This window comes from Hibiscus syriacus, unplaced genomic scaffold (genome assembly GCF_006381635.1).
Source record: "Hibiscus syriacus cultivar Baekdansim isolate YM2019G1 unplaced genomic scaffold, ASM638163v2 tig00110893_pilon, whole genome shotgun sequence".
NCBI lineage: Eukaryota > Viridiplantae > Streptophyta > Magnoliopsida > Malvales > Malvaceae > Hibiscus > Hibiscus syriacus.
In genome coordinates, this window is record NW_024062901.1 from 3,968,495 (window position 1) to 3,982,640 (window position 14,146).

At 35.8% G+C, this 14,146-nt stretch overlaps 3 protein-coding genes across 3 annotated transcripts; 1 reads left to right on the top strand and 2 right to left on the bottom strand.

The window, feature by feature from the left end:
• Positions 1 to 3,941: 3,941 nt before the first annotated feature.
• On the bottom strand, positions 3,942 to 4,710 carry LOC120145137 (photosystem II core complex proteins psbY, chloroplastic-like). The gene has a single exon (XM_039159025.1). The coding sequence runs from the start codon at positions 4,616 to 4,618 to the stop codon at positions 4,022 to 4,024; it is 597 nt and encodes a 198-aa protein (XP_039014956.1). The 5' UTR covers positions 4,619 to 4,710; the 3' UTR covers positions 3,942 to 4,021.
• A 909-nt stretch (positions 4,711 to 5,619) lies between these two features.
• LOC120145570 (T-complex protein 1 subunit epsilon) lies at positions 5,620 to 10,163 on the bottom strand. The gene is made up of 9 exons (XM_039159396.1): positions 9,877 to 10,163; positions 9,162 to 9,480; positions 8,093 to 8,441; positions 7,791 to 7,923; positions 7,525 to 7,577; positions 7,131 to 7,233; positions 6,320 to 6,486; positions 6,122 to 6,235; positions 5,620 to 6,024 (listed from the first exon to the last, which is right to left on the bottom strand). Exons 1-9 carry the CDS (start codon positions 10,073 to 10,075, stop codon positions 5,854 to 5,856), a joined length of 1,608 nt encoding a protein of 535 aa, XP_039015327.1. The 5' UTR covers positions 10,076 to 10,163; the 3' UTR covers positions 5,620 to 5,853.
• Positions 10,164 to 11,319: 1,156 nt separating this feature from the next.
• LOC120145572 lies at positions 11,320 to 11,696 on the top strand. Its single transcript, XM_039159398.1, has one exon. The coding sequence runs from the start codon at positions 11,409 to 11,411 to the stop codon at positions 11,679 to 11,681; it is 273 nt and encodes a 90-aa protein (XP_039015329.1). The 5' UTR covers positions 11,320 to 11,408; the 3' UTR covers positions 11,682 to 11,696.
• Positions 11,697 to 14,146: the final 2,450 nt, after the last annotated feature.

The window sequence follows — 14,146 nt, forward strand, 5'->3', positions numbered from 1 at the left end:
ATGTCCGAGGCATTGATCCGAAAAATGTGCCTATTATCCTGAATAATCCTTATTGGGGACAAGAATGTTACGTCTGAAGAGACAAAAAACTCTTTGATGGTATAGATCCCGTACAACCTTGGGAAAGTTGATTCGTCTTCCGCTTTTTCACCGGTTGAATATCCTGTCGAACCATTCCGGTTCCTTTGGCTAAACTTGTGCGGGTGATAAGTTGCTTGCCCCAAAAAAGGTCTCGAATGACTGCATCTCCGGCCTTCACTCTATGCCGAGCTCGTTCCAAACGAAAGTGCCATTGGAGCCCTCCATCCGAAGTTTGTCGACTTGTTTTTGGAATTCATCAATGATGGTCTCCGGCTTAGCTAGGGTTTCACCATCTTGTTCTCGTAATTTTTGAAAGGACTCTCCGGGTCAGTAACCATTTCCTCGTCTTGCCCCTGCAACCTTTGCCTCTGAGTATTCTTTGATCACGGTTGGACTTCTGAGCTTTTTATCTCTTTGTATTATAACTCCTTTGTCCATTAATGCAGATTATTTATGTTTAACAAACACATTTTTGGTGGATCAACACCTCGTTTAAATGATGCGAATGATGAAAACAAAACAAAAGAGAACAATTAATGAAAAAGGTTAGTGAGGTGAAAATAATAAAAAAGAATCATGAAAATAAAAGTCCTACCCCACATGATATCTACCCCACATGCTTATGATTCCTACCCGGACATGATCTCTATCCCGCATGTTAATTTTGAACTAGTCCTAACCGCATACATTTCTAGTTCACATGTTTTGAACAAAAAGTAAAGCAGGAAATAAAATCAAAGTAACCTAGGGTTTGGAATGAGGTTTCGGGGTGGGCTCTAATTCTCCATAATCTCCCGGTTTAGGTTCTAAAAAGGTACTCGAGTTCTCCTTGCTGGTGTCCCCTTGGGCTTGCCAGACCCTTAGTCCTAAGCCCATTACAAGCTCACGTGGACTAAGTTAAACTCGAGAGGATACATTCCCTTATGCCCATACGGAGAATAAATTCACACGAAGACATAAGGTATATGAATCCCGAAGGTTACTTGCTAGGCCCATACGGAGAATAAATTCCCACGAAGGCGTCGCTTTCACCCCCACTTAAAAGGGTTCGGAGCTCGGGTATAGAGCCTTAGATGGAAAATTTTGAAAATCTGAAATCATTGAGAAAAACGTTAGTACAACTATTTATTTGAAAAATAATCAAAGATAAATAATTAGAATCGAATAAATAAATTAAATTTTAAACTTATAATTTTCACTAAAAAAGACAACCGGAAATTAATTCTGGCCTGACTCACTTAATAGTCCCCAGCGGAGTCGCCAAGCTGTCGGAACCGTCTTTCGGTTGGGCCCCGGAATTGGGCTTCGACTTGAAAAATGTGGATTGGAGTCGCCACCGACCACTTTAAAACGAATTTAGGTGGGTCGGACACCATCTTACCTGATCTGCGTTGTACCAGAAACATATCGAGTTCGGGAGTCGGTTACGGTCAAGGAAGGATTAGCACCCTTGAACCGCCCTTTCGGTACCAATTAATTTGTCGGTTGTCTTAGTTGTGAAAATTTGAAATTTAACTTAAAATTTAAACTATCCGATTCGAATTGTTTACCTTTGATCGATTGAAGCTATCCCTAAAAAAGAAAGAAGAATGTTAGATTAGAAAAATAAATACTAAATTAACTAAAGAGGAAAAAATATAAATTAAGAGAAAAAAATGTTAAAATATGTGTAAATTAAAAACGACAGGCTCCCAGGCAAGGTAAAAACTATTGTGATTTTTTTTGCCATTATGACATAAGCTTTGGCAAGTGTCATTTGCAAATCAAGGTTAACTGACAGATGGTTCTTAACTTCCCTATGCTCTTGACACAACGCACACCAATGCATGCAACAATGACCCATGCAAGGGTTGCACGGGGAGTTCTTGAGATGATATTTCTTCTGCAGTGATTGTCGGAACAAACTGTTGTAGATGTCGGACAACCACCAAGTAAAAACCAGGGTCTCGCCAATGAGAAATGATGTTTTAGGGTCGATGTCGTGGAAGAACAAAGCTGATGCCGCGACCAGCATCCCACCCTCTACGCATAGAGCGCGACAGAGGCATGCATCGTTCTTTGGGATATCGTCTCTCAAGGTTTCGATGTTTTTCTTGTGCTCCGGTCGGCCTTCGTTGTTGATTTATTCCCTGGCCGAAGCTATAAGTTCTTTGGTTTCATTCATCTTCGTCGTGTATTGGACATCGAAGATGTCGACCTCGAGATGCAACACCTCGTAATAAGTGGCGTAATACCGGTTTTCTTCAATGAACAGCGTGCGACCATTGTGGTTCAGTGACTTCCAGAGAAGGGTTTTCGGAGTTAGCCCGAAAACAAGGAAGTTACAAGGCGAGGAGCATTTTCGGAGCACGTCGGAGATCGGCTTCATCTCGTAATATGGCATGTGGTAACTGTCGTTGGATTTGGGAGCATGATGGAGGAGGGTGTTTTAGAATCCAACTTCATTGTTGTCGTGAAGGATTTGAGGTAGTAAGGTACGGTTGAGGATGGTGTTTGGGAGCCACGACCGAGGGTCATTGGTTGGTAGATGGTGTTAAGAGCGGGCTATTGAGCAATGGTTTAGAAGTCGATGGATGTTGTTGGCTCATGGAGATGTTAATTTGGGTCTACGGGAGAGTTTTCAGATAGTCAAGGGGCATGTCTACCGTGGTGAACTCCGAGGAGCGATGTTGGAGCTATGGACGAGCGACCATAGCCTCTGATTCTATCTTCACTTCTTTCTCTCCGTTTTCCCTCCTTACGATGGGGAATTACATGGTTTTATAGCCTTAGATTCGGCTATTTTTAGAGTCCGATTTGGACTCAACTACTCTTATTTTTAGCGTTTTATTCCTATTGAACTACTGCTTGTTAACGGGTTTGTCGTTCCATGCTTCCTCGTTTGTTGCTGGCCGAGAATGGTGGGTTTGTTGCGTGAGAAACGGCCGTGCAAAGTGTGGCGTTGGTGGAGAAACTGCAAAGGTTTTTGCTGGTTTGCTGCACACGTGGGGTATGGACCTGCAAAGCAAATGAAAACAAATTTAAATATAAATGCATATATTATATAATATGATTTATAATGTAAATATATTATATAATATTATAACATTAGAGGACGAAATTAGGTGTCTACAACCGGGAATCTCATTCCCGGTAATGTTTTATTACCAATAGTAGATTTTTTGGGGTATATTACCGGGAATGTCATTACCTCCCTTCCCTTAGGTATTGTAACATTACCGGCGTTTTGGACTAAAATGCCCTTAAATTTTTATTTTTTTTCAAAAATATCCTTCTTCTGTCATTGAATAATAAAAATTCTACGAATGTTAAATTACAAATTTATCCTTAAATTATTTTAGATTTACAAAAAAAGTCTATAATTAAAATTGTATATGAAGTTTAGGGGTTAAATTTTTTTTACCCTTTCATTAAATATTTTTTATATTTTTAATTTTGTAAAAAAATTATATAAATATTATGAATTTAATTTTTTAAAGAAAATATATAAATATTTTACAATTTGTAATATTATACAAATATATAATAAGGACAATTTGGTCAAATATACATTCCAATAATCTTTTATTCCTTTGACCAAACACGGTAATCTTACATTCCTGCTAAACCAACCAAACACAAAATAATACAACATTCCCAGTAATCCTATTCCCTGATAATCTTTTATTCCCACTGGTAATCTTACATTCCGTGAACCAAACGCACCCTTATTACCATACAAAATGCCGTGTGTTGCTATGAACTTTTATCAACTTAATAATTTATTGCTTTATGTAGATTCATATACATATTAAGCAAATTTTATTAATTTGGAATAAAGATTTATTCATTTAATATTTTTGTTTATTTTTTTAAAGTAGTAAAAGAGAGTTCCATTAACATGGTGCAATTACAGGAAATTTACATGCTACTACACCCTCGTACAAAGATCCACACTGGCTCACTGAGATCTCATCCTGTTAAGCTGGTTCAGAGCCGGTTGCAGAATATTGTAGGCTACCCAGAGAAGAGCGGGAGCCACCACGAAGAGGAGGAGTGTCCCCCGGTTGTCACTCGAAGCAGCGTCCGCGACCGTGGCGATTTCACTGGCCGATGCTTCCGGTGAAAACACGAACCCCGAAGCAGCCAACCCACCGAGGCCTAACCCGATGACCACCCCCTTGGTGCTCCTCATTCGGTTCAGCTGGTTGAGTGCCGGTTGAAGGATGTTGAAGAGAACCCACGCTATGGCGGGGATTATGGGAAGCAATAGGGCTAAACCACGGTTGTCTCCCTCGGCTATTTCGGCTATCTGCTGGGCGGCGAAGGCGGGATCGCATGAGCTGAGGGTGGAGAAGATAGCACCGGCAATGGCGGTGCCGGCAAGTGAAGAAGAAGGGGGGTTGGGTTTTGAGAGGGTGAGACCCTTGGGGAGGTTTCGCATGGAGAGGAGAGAGATGGGTTTTGGGTTAGGTTTAGTTGGGATGGTCATCTTGGTTGAGCTTATGCTCAAGCATTTTGCATTCAGCATCGCCATTGTTGCTACGCTTGCTGCCATTCTCTTTCTTTTCTTTGCTTGTGTGTTGTGTTTAGGTTTGTGCTGCTGATCCCAGGGGGAGGAGATTTTGTGGCAGACACAGGTTGACGATGTGGGATATGGAACAGTGATTTAATCTGAAGCAAATCAATATTGTCCAATGAAATGAAGATTTCTCTTATCCTCGCTCAGATATAGACCTCATCCCCACCACAAGTTTATTATCGCCTCCATACCTCAGTTGGCTTCATATAAGAATAAGTGATACGTACGTTCATATTTAAAAAAAATTATTTTAAAAAAAATTATTTAAACATCAAAAATCAAAATTTGAATATAATTTATACTCTTATTTGTATTTTAAGCCAAACATCAACACCCCCATAAGGTTCATTGCTCTCTAATTAGTTGACTGCAGTAGAATTTAATTTTATTAATTGATTAACTAGATATTCGTTGATTTTTTAAATTCAATTATTGATTTAAAATTAGTTAATAAATTGAATTAATTAAAGTAATAAAAACATTAAATATTTAATGTAACTATATTATATAATATGTATTATTCTTGTACATGTTAAGAATTAAGATCCAATAATTTATTAATCATACTAAACCCATTAAACTATTAAATTTTATCTATATTAAACCCAAATTAGTCTAATTAAAATGATTATAATAAGTTTAGTTAATTGAGAAACTACTTTTTAACAAATCAATATTAATTATTGCTGCATAACACATTATGTCAAGTGATTTTTTTTTTTTGAAATATAACTTGCCGACACTATAACATGTCGTGTGACACTATCCTGGCTTGGCAACTCAACCCCGGTCCCTCGTCTACCTTCTACCAAAAGCTCAAAACTTGACTCTTTATTTCATGTAATATTCAAGAAAAGTACTCGGAAATCCGGAGGTCGGCTAATATTAGAGAAATGCTTCGACCGACGAGCAAAACATAGATAAACCGTGATTCGGAAATGAAAACGATGTCGTTTCGAGGCAGGAAGAACATAAGGGGAATATGAAAATTGATCCATTGACGATTGAAGGAAGTAGCTGAAGAACAGAAGTAAATGACCATTGCCAATAACATAAGTTCATCATTCTACTTCAACCAACAAAGGGCTTGGCAGTTCAAAAATATCCAAGTAAAACATGTTTCTCTCGAGCAAACAAAAAATGTTCGGTAAACCATACAACACAATCGAAACAGTGTAACCTTCTGGATGAAACAGTTTTGAAATTATACCTCAGTAGTCTGATGGAGAAATGACATCATCAATCTTCAAGATCATCTTTACAACTTGTGTTGCTAGTAAGATCTGTTGCTGCTTCCCGATCAGCGTTTCAAAGACATCTTGTTGCCGCATATCATTAGTCCCGACGTCGTTGCAGTCTATTCCATAGTGTGGATTGTTCTCCTGTACATGGATATAAGCAAACAAAATTAACGACATACTACGCAGTGGTGAGATTATATAAGTTCAAAGTTATTACCATAAAAATCATAGTAATTACCTTAATTTGCTGAGATTTCACTGCCGATAGTGTCTCAATAGGTTGGAGACCGCTATTCTCAGCCAGGGCCATGGGGACCGAGTCTAGAGCATCTGCAAATGCCCGGATCGCATACTGCAGATAAAAACAAAATTTTGATATTATATAATTACTCGAAAAGAAAGTAACCAAATTTAGAGGATTATATGCGCTTCTTACTTGCTCAACTCCTGGATATTTATCAGCAGCTGCCTCTACAGCAATTGAGCAAGAAATCTCAGCTGAGCCGCCACCGTAGACGATAGAATTATTGCGAATGAGATTCCTGGCCACACACAATGCATCATGGATACTGCGCTTTGTCTCCTCAATCATCATCTTGTTGCCTAAGGAATCATTAACCACAAAGGAAATCCTTTATGAGATTTATATGACTAGTCCATATCAATTCAGCTTGCATTAACCTTGGAATATTCTACTTTTTGTTACTTTTGGCTCTCTACAACATTATAAAGTTACTGTATATCACTGCATAGCTCTATTTTATGATAAACATATGTAAATGGCCAACCAGTTCTAGATCAAATGATCAATCAAGAAAAAAGATGTTCAAACATCTCAAAACAAGAATGGAGCAAATAAATTGCATACCAAGAGGAAGGAAGCAAGAGACTCTTCACATGTCAAAGTGTCATGTACGTTTCATCCTTACATTACTCTTCAACCAAGTCATTTTCCCATTTGTTTATTTGGTTTTAACAGTTTGCTGGTAAAGTAATCCGTGCTCTAAAATTGTCCAAGATTTTTTTTTGGTAGGAGATACTGTCTCAAAGAATAAATCAACAAGTCTTTACTATTGAGACTAGGTGGCATATTTTATATCAAACTACATAGGAATAGGAAATTAAAAACAGCACAAACTCATTTTAGATAACCAGTCACGTAGGCTTAACCAGGATACAAAACCAAATTACGATGACTGAATAAAAGATAACAGAACATAAACCAAACTGAAGGGAATAGAATCTACCTCCACGAATAAATATGGTCACAGCCCTTGAATTTGCACAGTGTTCAATGTACAACATTTTATCTTTTGTGGTGCCAAAAGACTTCTCTCTGACCACACCAGCCTAAGAAAATAGAGTTAAATAAGAAACAAGTGTTTGCCATAAGAGAGATGCAATGCCTGGGGATTAAGCTGAAATTTTACAATGTAAATACTTCATCAATCCTAAAATGCTAGTCCAAATGAGCAATGCTTTAGTGGTTAAACAAAAGTGATCAAATGTTAAATCATCTCACTTTAGCTTCAGCAGTTGTCTTCTATCTATTGCATAAAAACATTTTCTTAGGGAGGAATTTATCGAACACATATTTCTAAGCAATGTAATACAGAGAAGGAAATAATGGAGCCAGCATACCCTTCCTAGCTTTTCTGGGGTCAACTCCTGGAACCTTGGCACAATCCTTCCACCTATAGACATAAATATAATTAGATTGCTCATAAGGTTGCACCGCATCTCAGCAGCTAAAAATTTACCTATCATGAATATGGTTACCATGCCTTCAAATGAAAATAAGAAAAACAGAAACAAGATTGCTCACCGCATCTCAGCAGCTAAAAATTTACCTATCATGAATTTGGCTACCATGCCTTCAAATGAAAATAAGAAAAACAGAAACAAACCTGTAGCTATTGCTATGAGCTCCAACTCCACACCACCAACCCATCTGACAGCAGGCAAGTTCCTGTGCATTAATAAATGATTTGCCTCATCATCAAATCCCCATTGACAGATAACCAAGGTTGCACCAACATCCTGCAACAAAATTACAATCAGAAAAGTTTTCGACCGCAAAACTGCAAAGATGACTGTAACAATTATCCACCTGCTTCCCTGTCTCCCCAAAGAGAATAATCTAAAGAAACAGAATGTGAAAGATCAACCTAAATTGAAAAAGAGACTCCACATAAACACAAATCCATACCTTGCACTTCTGAACCATGTCATCGAAATACTTTTGCTCTTGCAGACGCAAAGTTTGAAACTTTTCCACTGTATCAATCTCTACCTTATGCTTGGTCTTTGGCTTAGGTGGCTCAAATGGGCAAGTTAATATGGCAATTTTTGCATCTTCAATTTGCTTTGGCATCTGTGGATGACTCATGTCTTTATCAACAGTAATTCCATATATTAGCTCAGTATCCTCTAATTTTCCCCCAACTTTCCCCTCGACCTTGATCATATCTAAATTGACATCTTTCCTCTCTAGATCAGCAACAGAGAGAACTGCTTTAACAGAAATCTCAGCCAAATGGCGCTTGCATCGGTTCACACTGCAAAACAAATAAAATACCTACAAATCAACCTCTCAATACTAACAAGTTTTTGAACTGCTAGCTAACAGCAGGAGCTATTTCAATTGAAGCACTGCATAGCTCTGATGGTTCAATGGCCATGCATTAACACCCTACCACAGCCAAAACAACCCTGGCCATTTCTGGTTTGCAAACATCACAGTAAATCAAAACAGATTTTATTTGAGGACCAGTAAGCCCCAAATCGACCGATCAAAAAGATAAACTAACGTCCTAGCAAGGTAAGGCATTGAACAACCATTTAAACACTATTCTTTCCATAAAAAATGATATTACTATCAGTCATCTGTTTAACAGCTTCCATGACATAATTTGCTATAGTGAATATTAATGGAACCTTTTACTGATCAAGGTATGTCTTAAGGAAAAAATCTTTATTCAACTGCAAGCTACAATACTAACAGAATATATAAGGCAACCATGATTACGTAATCTGATGCGGTAAATTCTAGCAGTGGAGATACTAGATAGGAAAAAACAGAATAGACATCATATACATTTAATTTACCTTCAGATAGAAAAACACAATCTTGAAACAAATTAACATTTAGCCATGACCACATAAGAAATTAGCATAATGCCTGTTTAGTTACAGTATGAATGTTTTTCTAATTATGGGACCTCAACATTGGTAAGGGACTAAGGGCAACAGACCAAGAAAAAGGGCTAGGAACTTACATTTTAGAGGACAAAGTGGTCATGCAAGTTTGAACCAAAGGTTCTATATTTGTTGTTCCAAAATCAAACTTCTGAGATATGTGCTCCAAATGTTCAACAGCAATTCTTGAAGCCATTTCATAACCCTCTGCAATCCGAATGGGATGAATCCCACGTTCTAGTAACCGCTCTGCCTGCTCAAGAAGTGCTCCAGCCATGACAACAACACCAGTCGTTCCATCCCCAATTTCGTAATCCTGGCTCCGAGACAGTTCAACCATCAGCTTAGCAATTTGGTTGTCAACATCCATCTGTTCCAATATTGTCGCCCCATCATTTGCTGAAAAAAACCCATGAAATAAAGAAGAAAAACATATAAGGGAACTTCACCAACAAATACAACATCCAGACATATAAACTTCACGAAGGTTTCCACGGAAACAGTAAGCTCACTTTATGTTAGCAAAGTCCTACCTATATACCAAGCTTCCAGTTCAAAACTAGTAAATTCAATGAAGTAACTACAAACTACTAAAATTACAAAAAGAAAAGAAAAGAGCCTACATTTATCTTCTCTAATAGCTTACTTTAACTAACTTCTTATATCGAAGCTCGAACTCAAACAGATCCGTTACCGAAAATCATTTCCAAATACGAATCGAGTAACCAGAAGCTTAACAATCGAGCTAAACATTTAAGCTAAAAACAGAAAGGAATTTGTTGAAAAGGAGTTAACTGATGGTGACATCGCCGTCTGGGCTTTGGAGAATCTTATCCATTCCCTTGGGTCCGATAGAGGTTCGGAGGATCCGTGCGACGGCTTTACCGGCGGCAATGTTGGCTTTTTGTGCTTCGATCCCTCTCAGCCTGGTTTTCTGGTCTTGCTCCTTGAGTATAATGAAGGGCCTCCCGTACTCATCAAAAGCCAACGCCATTTCCTCAAAAGCTTTCTTTACCTCTTCTTCTTCAGTGTTTCAGTCACTTTGAAAGGATTTGGAGCAAAATGTTGGCTCGCTTTTCGTTTCGCTCTGTATTTTGAATGCCCTAAATAACCCAGTGGTTCTGTCTCATAATTTCATTTCTCTCTTTTGCCTTTGGGCTTTGTTAGGCTGTTTGTATTTGGTTAGGCTTAGGCCCATTTATTGGGAAATACTCTCTCCTTTTTGGTGCACATTATACCATTATATAATTTTTAAGGGTAAATTACACGTTAGTATATGCATTATCAGTTTTTATCAGTTTTAGTATTTAAATTTTTATATTTTTAAAATAATACCTAAAGTTTAGTTTTTTTTTTCATTTTATTTCCCCAACGTTAAAAACTTAACACGTTTAGTATCTAAACTATCAATTTTGATCCGTTTAGCATGTAAACTTTCAATTTTTTTCAAAACTTAACGTTAAATTTTGAATAGATGTACTAAAATGAAATAAAAACTAAATTTTATATATGATTTTAAAAACATTAAAAGTTTAGACACTAAAACGGATAAAAATGATAGTTTAGATACTAAAAAAGCATAATTTACCCAAAAGATTAATTTAAATCAAGTATTGCATTAATTTATTATAAAATTATTTTTATCTCAATTTTCTTCCATCACAACGTATAAAATTAAACTCACATATTTTTTACTTAATATTCTTTTTTGTAAATTAATAATTGACAAAATTAATTAAATTCAGGATAAAATCAAAACAAAATGTATCCTAATCCATCAAAGTAAAAAAAAAAAAAAAAAATTGTGGATAAACTAATTTTAAAATGCATGGTTTTCCATAAGACTAGAAAAAGTTGTTCAAACAAATTAAAAATTATTAAAAAATAATTTTATTTTAATATAATTATCTAGATTTAATCTATCAACAAATTAAATTAAATCAGGCTATTACATTAATTTATTATAAAATTATTTTTTATCTCAATTTTCTTCCATACCAAGGCCTACAATTAAAATCTTATCTTTTTAACTTAATATTCTTTATTTATAATTAATAATTAAATTTAGGGTAAAATCAAAGCAAAATGTATCCTAATCCATCACAAGTAAAAATAAAATAAAATTAAAATTGTGGATAAACTAATTTAAAAATGCATGGTTTCCCATAATACTAGCAAACTATGCTCACTATATAAATCCATGGAAGCTCCCTTATTCGATGTGCAGAGCGGTAATTATCTATTATTAAACAATAAACCTCGGAGAAAATCTCCATTTCTCCGTCGCCAATCTTTTCTCCTTTTTAATTCTACCTGTAACACCAAAAATGGCTCGTCAATTCGTTGTTTTCGCTTTGGTCTTGATCGCCCTCGTCGGCCTGGTCTCCGCTGCCGGCTCCAAGTCCTCTAGCTCACCCGCTCCTGCGCCCGCTGGTGCCGGTGCCTCTGGTGGCCTTGCTGGTTCAACTGGAGCTTCTTTAAGCGGTGATAGTTCTCCTCTTTCTTCGGCTCCTAGTCCTGGCAGTGGTGCCGCGGCACTTGATGTCTCGACTGTTACCGGAGTCGGAGCTGCCGCCGTAGCTGGCTACTTTTTGTTTTAAACATGATGTGTTTATGTATGCAGCGGCTTCTTTGGTTTTCATACAAGGAAAGGTGGCTTGATTGATTATGTTGAGATTTGCCGAAATGGAATGGATTGGTGCATATTACTTTTAATTATATCGTGCAAAAAGTTGTTCATTTAAATTATTACTATCTAATATGAAGATCTTGTTTGGCGTAGATTTTTAAACGCATTTATAGGCTAAAAAAATTCATTTTGATTATAAAATCAATGTGAAACAGATAAAAATAAAAATAAAAAATTAAGATTTGTAATTTTTTTCATTTTCAGCTTTGCGTTTAAGAGTAAATTATAATTTTACCCCACTCAATTATATATCTACATTTTATTTTAATAATTTAATATTAATATCCTTACAAAATTTTATTATTTAATAATTTATTTTAATTATTTAAAAGTAAATAAAATCTATGTTTATATGTTAAAATATTAATAGTGAGTTATTATAAAGTATATTTTTTATTATAATTATATTTTTATATTTTATTATAGTTCAAGTGATAAATTTTATATATCATAATATTAGTAAGTGTCAAATATAATTTAATTTTTATATTTTTAATTCACAATATAATATCTATAATGAACATTTTATCATTTCAAAAACCTTGTCAAACTAACCCGAAATAATTTTAAAAGACGGTGGTGAGAACTTCAGTTTCTCTCACAACATAGAAGATGAAGATAATTTTATTTTTAAGGATAAATTATGCGAGTAGTCCTTTTTGTTTTGAGTATGATCGATTTTGATCACTAATTTAAAAATTAAAGGTAAAATGGTCTTTAACGTTATCGGTCTATCTGGTCTAAGTCCTTACACCGTTAACTTCCGTTAACCTTTAATTAAAGTATGAAGTGACAGTTAAAAAATATAAAAAAAAAAATCCAAAATCCATGTGTACCACTCTTTCTTCTCTAAAGCACATCTCACATGGACAATGAACTTGCAATAGGAGCAAGAGTAACTCCCATACTCCCCTTTCACTTTATTGTAAACAAAATTTTATAATCACAATCCCCGAACTCTTGAGGTTGAAGGAAATATTTATGGAAAATTGGGTGTTCATGTCGGGGGATTACGACTATGGATGATAGAGAAATACATTATTCATAGATTATAAGGTTGCGTGTAGAGCATATATAGCAAACATAATTTCCATTAACACCATATGCATCACAAATGAAGGAGACTTGTCTCCACAACAATGTGAAAGGGTGTTCATGGGTGTTTTCTTTAATGGTAAGAGGTGGTGATGCACACTCGAAATGAAGGTTAAACATGTAAGTTGAACAACGATAAACAAATTTATCGCGTTGGGTTTCTTTACATGCCTCGCACGATGGGTTGTTTTGGAATACTAGAACGAGAGGATATTTACGGTGGCAGAGGAGATCGAGTATAGGAGGTAACTGTGCACATGTTATATGAAGTGCAAATTTACAAGGTGAACTAGAATAGCTTAATACGGTAGCCTTTTACGACATAGATTGCAAGGGAAAATCAAACCTTGAATACGAAACTGTAAAACAAGAGGATGGTTCTTATGAATGGGGTAATTGATTTTAGGAGGTAGTTCAACACATGTCTTATGTAGGTTAAACTAGGGATGGGCATGGGTCGGGTCAGATTTTTGGTTCACCAGACCCGACCCGAGAACAATGACTCATCCACCTGAGATCCGACCCGATTCGCATGAAACAAGATTTCACCCGACCCGATATATAACTTAAAAAATCAATCCTACCCGAACCGAAATAATAAAAAAAATATTATTTTTATTCAATAAAAACAATGACTTAATTGAAAAAAATAATATATAGAGGGGTATTATTGTAATTATTCTCAAATATATAAAGTAAAATTATATTTTTTTTCGGGTCGAGTCGAGTATTTTTCCCCCTAAACCCGACCGACCCGATCGGGTCAGGTGGACTCCCATGCCATCCCTAGTTTAAACCCACAATCAAGAGAAAAGTGCATAGATCCTAATAATGGTTCCCAACACACAAAACGTCTGACCCTCTTATGTTATTTATCATTGTCTTCAGCAGAGATCAAAGGAACTTTGAGAGGTACACGTTTAACCTTGAATACGAATATAATTTGACATTAAAAATTTGCAGCAAATAAAGTTTGAAGAAGAAGAAGAAACTCGTGGGTTTTTTTTTAATTTTTAATTTTCACATAATACTTTTGTTAAAGGGTTAACGAGACTTAACAACTGAGGATTAAAATCTAACGGATCGATAACATTAGAAACCATTTATCATTAATTTTAAAATTGGTGACAGAATTCGGTCATACTAAAAACAAAGGGGGCTATTCACATAGTTTACCCTATTTTTAAATATCATATAAACCAAATTGATATAATATATAAATAATATGGACTAAATATATAATTATATCAATTTTACTAATTGTTATATTAATTTATCCGT

Excerpts from the sequence above, each read along its gene's own strand:
- LOC120145137 (XM_039159025.1), bottom strand. The coding sequence starts at position 4,618 with ATGGCAGCAAGCGTAGCAACAATGGCGATGCTGAATGCAAAATGCTTG.
- LOC120145572 (XM_039159398.1), top strand. The coding sequence starts at position 11,409 with ATGGCTCGTCAATTCGTTGTTTTCGCTTTGGTCTTGATCGCCCTCGTC.
- LOC120145570 (XM_039159396.1), bottom strand. The coding sequence starts at position 10,075 with ATGGCGTTGGCTTTTGATGAGTACGGGAGGCCCTTCATTATACTCAAG. Across the intron at positions 8,442-9,161 it reads ACCACTTTGTCCTCTAAAAT|TGTGAACCGATGCAAGCGCC; the intron begins GTAAGTTCCTAG and ends TTTGTTTTGCAG. Across the intron at positions 6,487-7,130 it reads GACCATATTTATTCGTGGAG|GCAACAAGATGATGATTGAG; the intron begins GTAGATTCTATT and ends ATGATTCCTTAG.